General features: G+C 44.5%; 1 protein-coding gene across 1 annotated transcript in view; it reads left to right on the top strand.

Annotated features, from left to right (window-relative positions):
* The first annotated feature begins 1,558 nt into the window (after positions 1–1,558).
* Positions 1,559–10,201, top strand: part of CHSY3 (chondroitin sulfate synthase 3) — a 154,515-nt gene continuing 145,872 nt past the window's right edge. Inside the window, exons 1-2 of the mRNA XM_054398056.1 lie at positions 1,559–2,270; positions 3,963–4,246. Of these exons, the coding sequence (XP_054254031.1) occupies positions 1,559–2,270; positions 3,963–4,246 (996 nt within the window). The remainder of the gene's footprint in view (positions 2,271–3,962; positions 4,247–10,201) is intronic.

The following is a 10,201-nucleotide window of genomic DNA, read 5'->3' as shown; positions in this document are numbered from 1 at the left end:
ACTGGTTATTCAGTAACTCGGGTGTATTTCAGTGAAATGACAAATGGATCAAAGGAACAATGTATGGCTTTTGCTGGAGACAAGCATTTTGCACAATTAAATCAGAGATGCATACAAATATGGAAGATATGTGGGAGATCTTAAACTTCATAGTTGAAGCTGTCCCCTGTAAGCACAACAGGAAGCTACCGGGACATTTAGTTTCGGTCATCAGTCATTCTGGGCTGTGGAGAGCATAGTCACCCTGAAGTTGGGGGGCTTGGAGCTTATGGTAACACTATACTCGGGTGTAGGAGATTGTCCAGAGTCAGGACATGGACTCAATATGAGTTAAAGTCCTGCTCAGCCAGAGTCAAGACACAAGCCCATTATGAGTTCAGAATCTTCTCATTTATTATTATAAGACACAGGCTTTTATAGTATTATGTGCTGTCCACGTGAATAACATTAGCTCGCTATTGGCTAACATACATTGTTCATGCGCCTGTTACTGTACGCTGATTGGAATATGGTATCGGCAATGTTTTTCTGCCTTGCAGTTCCAACACCTGGCTTCACCTCCTGTTTACTGCTCTGCCAAACTTTCTCTTATCAGCCTCTCAAGGACATGTCAGCCTGTTTATAGTTAATATAGCTTGGATTGTGCAGCTCATGGCCTTTTATGTTCTGTCCATTTCTCTATACTCGGGCAGTGGGAATTCATACCACAAGGTACAACATGGTCAGAAAGGTCTATAGTTCTTGGCTGGAAGTTGTTAATTATTGCGGGGTGGGGAGCGGAGGGTAGAGCAGAGGTAGGCAACTTCCCTCCTCTTGAAGCGACTGCCTTGGCCTGCCTTGACATGACCACGCTTCGGCCGAGAAACCAGGGCAGGACGGTCCTACCAGGCCTTCTGTGAGAGTCCTCGGGACATGTGAAGCTGAGGTCGCAGATGATCCGCAGCCACTCTCGGCACAGCGGGACGCGCCTGGTGCCACGCGGCGCGGCCATGGCACCGCCGGCCCCGGGCGCTCGGTCGGCGGGTGGAGGGGGGCGCCGGCGGGCGCCGAGTCCGGACCGTGAAGCCGTGGCACGGGGGATCCGCGAGAGGCACCTAAAAAAATCGCTTCCTTCCGGAGCCGTGGCGGCGGCCGCCACTTCCCCGGCGCGGCTCCGGCACTAGCAGATGAGCCCTCCGGGGTGAGGCGCTCGGAAGCCGCAGAGGAAGCCAGCTGAGCGGCAAGCGCGGAGCGTGGGCCACCGGCGTGTGGAGGAGGCTGAACGGTGGGAGGGGCGGGGAGGGACCAGCCGCCGCGGTGACAAGGTGCCAGCGGCGCGGAGGGGCCGCCGCTAGCGATCTGCCGTTCTCGCCGCCGCCGTTCTCGCTGCCGCCCTTCTACCCGGAGAAGTTTAACTCGGGAGCGGCGCAGTAGTCCGGGCCGCCGCGGCGGGGCACACAGCCGCGGCTTGAGTCGCCAAGCCCGGGGCCACCGCGGGACAGGAGGTCGTCTCCAGCGGGAGGCGGCGGTGGAGACACACCGGGGGCGGCGGCGCTCCGGGAGCAACCCCGGCCGAGCCATGGCAGCGCGGTCCCGGAGACCCTGGCTGAGCGTGGTACTGGGGCTAGTACTGGGTTTCACCGCCGCCTCCTGGCTTATCGCTCCCAAAGTGGCCGAGCTGAGCGAGAAGCGGCGCGGCGCCAGCATCTGCTCTTACTACGGCCGCTCGGCGGGGCCGGGAGCGGCCGGGGGCGCGGCGGCGCCGGGCGGGCAGCAGGCGCCGAAGGAGGCAGCGGTGGTGTTGGGCGGCACGAGTTTCAGGAGCAGCGCCGGGGAGCTGCCGCCGGCGGCGGCGGGCGGCACGGTTTCCAGCCCCTCAGCTGGCGGAGAAGGAGACCCAGAGGAAGAGGAGGAACGTAGCGAAAAGCGGAGCGGCCGACCCGGCGGTAGCCACAACGGGAGTGGGGATTGGGGGGGCGCCCCGGGCTGCTCCAAGCCTCGCAACTTCCTTTATGTGGGGGTGATGACGGCACAGAAGTACCTGGGCAGCCGGGCGGTGGCTGCACAGCGAACGTGGGCATCCTCAGTGCCGGGCCGCGTGGAATTCTTCTCCAGCCAGGGCTCAGCCGCCCCGCCCGGGCTGCCTCCTCTGCCCGTCGTCGCCCTGCCCGGCGTGGATGACTCCTATCCGCCGCAGAAGAAGTCCTTCATGATGATCAAGTATATGCACGACCACTACCTGGACAAGTACGAGTGGTTCATGCGAGCGGACGACGACGTTTACATTAAAGGTGACCGGCTTACGCACCGCCGGCGGGAGGGACGAAAGGAGGGGCAGAAGGGAGGCGGGTGGTGGCCCTTGCTTCTAGATCCGGGGTGTGGGGCTCTGTCCCGGCGCTGAGATGCCGGCGGATGCCACCCGGGGAGGGGGGGGTGTCTGGGCTGGGCCGGGCCGGGCCGGGCCGCGCCGCCCCTGGGGAGATCGAGGAGCGCTGAGAGGCAGTGGCGGCGGTTTGGGCCGTGGTGGGCATTGGTACTCCCTGTACAGGATGCTGGGGCTACAGACTTGCTGGCGGCACGTCCCTCAGGGGCGAGCTTCTGCCGTGGGACGGCGGCGAGAATCCGACCCCGGCCCGACCCAGCAAGGCGGCGGGGGTGGGCGTGGGCAGGGGAGCGGCGTGGGAGGGTGTCGGCCCCGCGTCCCGCCGCGCTCGGCTGCATAGCTCGAGGATGGCCGCCCCGCTGCGTCCCGCCGCCCGTGGGTAGGCAATGGGCGGGAGCGGCGAGGAGTGTTGCTCGCTGGCCCGGTCAGCCCTCGCCGCAGCTCAGTCCGAAGGCAGCGGTTTGGTGCTTCGCTTTCAGCGATCGTGGAAGTTCTCTGGCTCACTGACACGTCGGCTGAGCAAACGCAGGCTCTGAAGGCTGCCTGTAAAGCTGCCGTTTCCCTGTTGCAACGCGTGCTTGTGAAAAGCACTGTTTCTCTTTCCGTGCGAGTTTTACAGCGCCATTATAAAATGATGCCCTGCAATCCACTTCCTTTCTGTCCGCTGTTACTCGTGCAGTGTCCTGCTCTTTAGAAAGAAAATAGAAGATGAAGGTGCTGGCACACGCCTAGGTTGTGAGCGTGCTTGGTTACGCTGTTGAAAGTTTATGTGAAGTAACTCTGTAATTACCTGTCACTTGAACTTGTTTGAGCCATTTTATCAGCTTGTCAGCTGGCCTTCCATCTGGGAAATACACCTATATGTATGTGTAGATAGATATATTTGCCTGCAGACATAAAACTCCTCAGTGTATTCTTAATTTCAGAGTTATAATGAATCTGTTGTTAATTGATTCCAAGGTTCCAAGTTAAACTATTCAGAAAATTTTAATTTCAAGTAAATATGAAATGAGAATAATTTAGGATTTGAGAAGGAGAAATGTATAGGCATTCTCACACTAGAAGTACTATGTAATTAGCTAGAGTTTGACACTGTTTTCATGATTAGTCTGTAATCGAGTGTATTTATCTTGGCTAATTTAGATTTGCTCTGTCCTTTTCAAAACTTAATCCTATGAAAGTAACACCTGACATTTATCTTCCAGTTCCTCCATAGCCCATTAACTATATTGACAAATTGCCCTACTACGTTAGAGAGAATTTTAAACTAGCAAGTGAGTACTTTTTATTCATACTGGTTGAGCAGAACAGCATTGACTGGTAAAATTAAGTTTTGATGCTATTCTGGCTCTTTGGCTGAATGAAAATGCCACTGTAACATTAATTAAAAAAAAAAAAAGGAATCAAAGAAAACAAAGAAGTCTGTTGAAGGTAAACTTGTCCAAAGATATTTTCAGTTAGGGATAGGATACTGCTTTGGAAGTGATTTCCTGTGACAATCTCAGGGGCCTGTTACATTTCTACAAAAGCTTGAGATGCAGGGAAAGATATGGCTGCCAGACGAGGCAGAAAAATAACAACAATCTTTTATCTTCTTCAGGTGAAAAATTGGAAGAGTTTCTTCGCTCACTGAACAGCAGTAAACCTCTGTATTTGGGGCAGACTGGTCTAGGTAATATTGAAGAACTTGGAAAACTTGGACTGGAGCCAGGAGAGAATTTCTGCATGGGAGGGCCAGGAATGATCTTCAGCCGGGAGGTTCTCAGGAGGATGGTGCCACATATAGGTGAATGCCTTCGAGAAATGTACACCACGCATGAGGATGTGGAAGTGGGCAGGTGTGTCCGAAGGTTTGGAGGAACTCAGTGTGTTTGGTCATATGAGGTAAGTGACAGTGTAAATTGCAGTGTACTGTGTATTTACAGAGTTTCACATCTTGCCACACAAGTAGCCCTATTCACAGTCTCTTTACACTAGAAATTTGTTTAAATGCATGCATCAGAATATAAATTATAGACTGTAAGAAAAAAACATTCATGTTATATTGCTGTAAGTATATTTATTTTTACTAGTGCCTTTCGGTTTTCATAGGTGACAATTATTGCAGCCATGTTGTAAACATTGCTATGCTCCAAGTTGCTAAAACATTACCTTGAGAGTTTCGATGTATACTTCTTGATGGGATGCTGCTGTATTTGATGTACACTGTTCAGGTTGAATCTTTTTTAAGAATTTGGTTTTGGGTAAGCATGCAGTTTATTTGTTTGTTCTGCATCTCAAGTTCTCAAAATACATTGTGATGTTTGAAGAATTGCCTGTTATTTTCTTAATTGCTCAGATGTCTCTTAATGGAGTTAATTACTGGCAAAAGCAGAAACAGGCATTGATTGTGTTTTTTCCTCATGCAGAAATGATACTGCCTGTGTCTAAGATACATTTCTAACATTATTTTTTTCTGTTTAAAACTGTGTTAAAATGTATGTAAGAACACATGCAGTGTAGCAAATCTTCCTGTGGTGTAGTCATTTTGGGAGCAAATGTTGGTATGTTGTGATCCACAAAAAGTTTGTTTGCAACATCGTAACTAAAATTTAGGCCTGTTATTTCTTTGGAAATATTGTTGTTAGTGTCAAGACTATCTTTGTAGATAAAATAGGCTAAGCAAGCAATGCCAAAAATGGTGAAGAGTGATAGATAATGTAATGAATGTGGTTTTAGTTATTTTGACTGGTTCTTTAATATATGCTTGCCCGTGTGACACTCCTTCATTAAGTGGAAAAATTAGTTTTAAGTGGGCCACTAAAAGAGGTTATGTGCTAATAATGACAAAGAGACAGGAAATAATTAATTTTGTCAAATAATTTTTTTCTGAATGGCATGGGGGAAGAAGGTAATTTTATAAATGGGTTTGGTAGGTTACTGATCATGTGAACAGGTGAATGAAAGTAAATATTAAATAGCTAGTAATAATCAGGTAGAAATCAGAGCTGAAAATATTTACTTTCTTTGGTTTTGGAGACTCAGTTATATGACTGCTCAGAAATTCAGCTTTTCATGGTAGGACTGAGGCTTGAAAACTTTAACTTTTTTTGGAGATAAATTTTTTTAATGGGGTCTGGAATAGACTGATACTAGTTTTGACTGGCAGTTGCTTTTCAAGGCCCTAGGTCTATATAATAAAGGAAAGGAAAAAATGTGTTAAACATTGCAATAGCAGGTACTAATTTCTAAGCAGTACTTCTGTCTGTTAGAAGAATCTTTGACTCTGTTGCCAGAACAGGAGATGCTCCAAAAGATGCAGATGGTTAAGATAAAGCTGTTTAAGATGCTATCCCAGTGTTAAATATGCATGGATGGGAAGGAGTGAAAGTATGTCTGGAGAGAGAGAAGTATCTTTTGCGCTTTGGCATAGTTTGTGTTGTGTAGCTGGTTGTTTCAAGCAGTCAGATACTGCACCTGAACAGATTAATGTGTTGTGGGTTTGTAAAGCAGACAGTGACAAGGATGACTTTTTTTCCTGGGACACTGAAGCTGTTGCTGTCTACTTTTTCATTCTTGCCTTAGTAAGCAATACTCTTGAGTGCCAGAAGGGGAACGATTCCTTTGGATGTACTTGTGCAAAACCTAATATTGGGGCCAGGATTGTCTTCATAGTCAGTTGCACCTCTGTCCCGAAGTCCCCTTACTGTAATCTGAGTCCTCTTGAGCTGTAAGATTTTGACAAACTTTGTTGCTTTTGGGAAGATGCATAATTTGTATTTAGTATGTGCTGCTGAACTAGAAATAATTCCATTAAGATTCAAAGATTTTAAGATTCAAAGATTAAGATTCAAAGAAGCAGAAGAGCTGTAGAAGAGTTGAATCACTGTTGCATGATTTTGTACTAGATTTATTTTCTAAAAAGTAGGTTGGAAAGTATCTTTTCAGTGAGAATGAAAGAACTGAGGAGTTCAAGAGAAAACCTGAAATCCTTGTTCTTTGCTGGGTGGTTGAAGTGGTGTAGGTTAGCCTGGTTGCTATTCAAGGTTTGTTCTTCTGCCATTTAGAGATAGCTGGTAAGCTGTGCTGGTTTATATGCGTAGTATGCTTGCTGGGAAGGAGAGGGTCACTACTTTTGACTTTTGTTTTCCTTTTTTTTATTTTTTGTTGTAAGAAAAAATAGGAAAAAAAGATGTGTACAAACTTTCAGTGAGCTGCTCTCATTCTTGGGGCTTTCTGTAGTTTAATTCTCATTCTGCCAGATTTGAAGCCAGGGTTGAAGGCCATATCTCTACATAACAAATGACTTAGGTGATGAGTTCCTCTTGTCTCTGCTGATGCAACTCCTCCATTTTAAATAAGGAATTAGTCATCAGATTGCTGAGAGAGGGAATTTAATAACAGGGTTTTTAGGGCAGTTTGCAGAATGAAGAAGAACAAAACCTGCCCTCAGATTGCAATTTGACAGTTACTTTAAGCTGACTTTCATTGAAGGGTGGTTACTGCTTTTGGTTGCTGTCCTGTTCTGCAGGACTTGTGCAGCCCTGTGGTGATCAGGATCAGAGGTGGAATCTACTTGAAACCAGAACCTGACCAAAAGTGTTTGCTTCAGCTGAATCAGTACTTGCAGCAAAAGCTTTGCTGAGCATGATTGCCAGAAGAAAGAAGAGGTAATCACATTCAGCCAGGAATAAAGGGGCAGGAGAGTAACAAACTACCTTTTGTGGCAGTAGGTTATATTCAAATTGTCTGGAAGTAATAGTCGAACTGCAGCCTAAATCTACATTTTCTTGCTACGTGAGGACGTATCTGATAGAAGAGTTGTAGTTTTGATGGGTAACTTTCTCTTTACCGAAGATCCATCCTCATTCTGATATATTTTTCAACTGTATCTTAAGTTACCCTTCACTTTTGGTGATGCTGTAATGGTTTAAGGGGTAATAAACTTGACAAAAATGTCTAAACTATGTCTGTATACAAAGACTTTTTGTTTTTTGTTAGGAGGTGTTGGAAACTTCTACTTCCCCAAATCAGCAAGAATAGAGATTACGGTCTTTTGCTTTTGTGCTTTCAGGATTCATGTTTCAGGCCATCACTGTCACTCCCACTTATTTTAAAACATAGAAATGTTGATTTTAGTGTCTCATACTTGTTTTATTCTTTGAAAACAAAAGTGTAGTGAAAAACCTGAGATGCTGTATTGTTCCTTGCTTTGCTGTTCAGGAGGAGCTTGACTGTAGGACCATTAGATATAAACGTGTGATTGCTCTATCATCCCTTTTGTTCTTTGTTTTTAATTATTATTCTGGTTTCAGAACACCATCTTGTAATTTGTAACTTAGGTTTATGAAAGGTTAACGAGTGCTGTTCCACAAAAGCACAAAACCACAAAAATAAAATGCAACACATGAATTGAGTAGCTATAACAATTCAAGCAGAAATCAGACTTCATCAGGGTACAAAGACTGACTGTCAGAGAGGGTTTTTATTAAAAAATGAAATTACAAATACAGCATAAAACGTTTTAAAGACTATTATTTAGCTTTTTGGGGACATCTAATGTTAAGTTTTTGTTTTGACTTTTTTTTTTTCTATTTGTAGCCCTTTTTTTTCCCTTTCTGCCAGAAAAAATAGCATAGAATCATTGAATATCTCAAGTTAGAAGAGACTAACCTGCTACACTGATGTTAAGATTAAAAACTACATTTATATGAATTACATTTATATGAAATTACATTTATACAAAACACCTTATATACTTTCAATCTTTTGGTAATGTGTACGTTGATATTGAAAGAAAATACTGTATTTTGTACACACAAGTAGTCCACATTAATAATTCCATATGTTTTCCTATTGTTTTTCTCCTTTTGCAAAGTTGTATGACAATCATAGAAACAAGCTAATTGCTATAATGTTTTTTTCATAATACAGCTCTCTAACACTCTACTTGTTGTTGATTTCCAGTAGTTGCAGTAAGTATTACAGTAAATATCCTGGGAAAATTTCCTATTTGCATAAACTGCAAACAACAAGGTTCTCTTTGCAATGCACTGGTATTGAGACTGTATATGAAGGTGCTAGAATCTTTGTAAGCCATCTTCTGGCTTCCTCTAAAAATACTTTATCTTTCCCTTTTAACATGAGTTTTTCTTCTTGATGTATTTTAATTTTTTTATTTGAGGCTTTATGTCTTTTGGTAGTGAAGAGATGTTGGTGGATCACAACTGAGCTTTGGGTTGAACACTACACCAAAGAAATGTGTTTGCTTTGATGATGATAAAATGGTATTTTGCTTGTTTGGGTACAGGAAGGATCAGTCTTGAAGCAGTGGTACCAACCCCAACTTAAACTGTTGGCTTTGTTCAGGTTTATTGCATAGTTACATAAATTCAGCCATCATTTAAAAAAAAAACATCATGTAATGAGCTGTTAGTGATGCTAGAATAGAAGTGTATGGAAGAGTGGGTAATTAAGATTGTAGCAATGGTCTCTGGAGGTATATGTAGAAGAGTGGGATGTTCACAGAGGCCTCAGAAATATTTGCATAAAGAACTAGTTACTATACATGATTATGTATGTACTGTCTTAACTGTAATTAATAGTTCTCTGGCTACAGCAACGTTGAAGGTAGCTGTCAAACTTTGATGTGATTCTCACCTGGTTAGAGAAGTGAATTATATTTCCATTGTAGTGTGGTGTTTCTGTGTGTGCACAATACCAAATAAAATGCAGATCATTAACTGCATAACCTGTTGCAGTAACCATGGTGCTAAGATCTCTTATCCTGTGTGTCTCTCTCTGGTCCTCTGAGCTACCTGATCCTATTGTGCTGTGCAGACTCCCTATTCTTTCCCTGACTTTGTAAGCAACCTCCTGTCATTCATTTGCTCTTTTACCTGGGGAATTTGGGGAGACTGGTGGATGGTGCTGCCTCCAGTGGGTTCATATATCCTAGGGGCTCCCTGTTGCCTTGTCTTTTCTTGATCCTGCAAGATCAGCTTGGCTGGGAATTTAGGAAGGTCATGATAAGAAAACAGTCGTCCCGGGTATTTGCATGTTGTTAAGGCTCTTAAGCATTTACCCACGTGGCTCAGCAGGACTGCAAGAATTGGAGAATCTTTTTTGGGGGGTGTTTATTGTGAAGGATTCGTGTCATATTCCCACAACTAACATGAAGGTCTGCAACAGCGCACACAGACCCGTGGCTGTCGTTTGGTACATGATAGCATCTTAATTATGGAACCAAGAGCTAAAGGGGCTGTTTCTCAGCCTTGCTGAGAGTTGGCTTTCTTGGGTTTCTGGCTTGCTTGCACTTCGAGTGTCCCGTCTTTCCTGTTGTGCTCCAAAAGGAAATACTTCTCATACCTTTTTGGAATTTGGCGGCTGTGTAATTCTGAAGGCTGATGCTGAGTTATCAAGGTGCTAGAGGACTCTAGGGATGTTTTTATGTCCATGATGTGAAGAAAGCCTGGATACACCTTCCTCTTAAAGTGTTCTAAGATGCCATCAGCTATTTATGTGCAGGAATGTGTGGGCTAGCTAACAGCTTTCTAGTCTGTTTTGAATGTTTGTGTGTTCACAAAGCAAATATTTCAAATGTTTTCCTCTTTAAGAATAAGATATTGTGTGACTTACTGAAGTATCCTGCAGACAGGCAAAAGAAAAACATGACTTAAAAATTTGTCTTCAGTTCTGCATATAGGTATCCTGAACTGTTGTCGTTGAGGGAACGGTCTCTCAACCTACATGGAAATTGAAACTTACACACGTTCAACATTTTTCTTATGTTTTCTCTTGTTTTATTAGAAACATTTTCTCAAGATGTCTATGCAGTTTGTATATTGGAGGTGGTATTTC

This window comes from Indicator indicator, chromosome Z, assembly GCF_027791375.1.
Source record: "Indicator indicator isolate 239-I01 chromosome Z, UM_Iind_1.1, whole genome shotgun sequence".
Lineage (NCBI taxonomy): Eukaryota > Metazoa > Chordata > Aves > Piciformes > Indicatoridae > Indicator > Indicator indicator.
The sequence above is the reverse complement of the archived record's forward strand: the minus strand, read 5'-3'. Positions and strand labels throughout refer to the sequence as shown.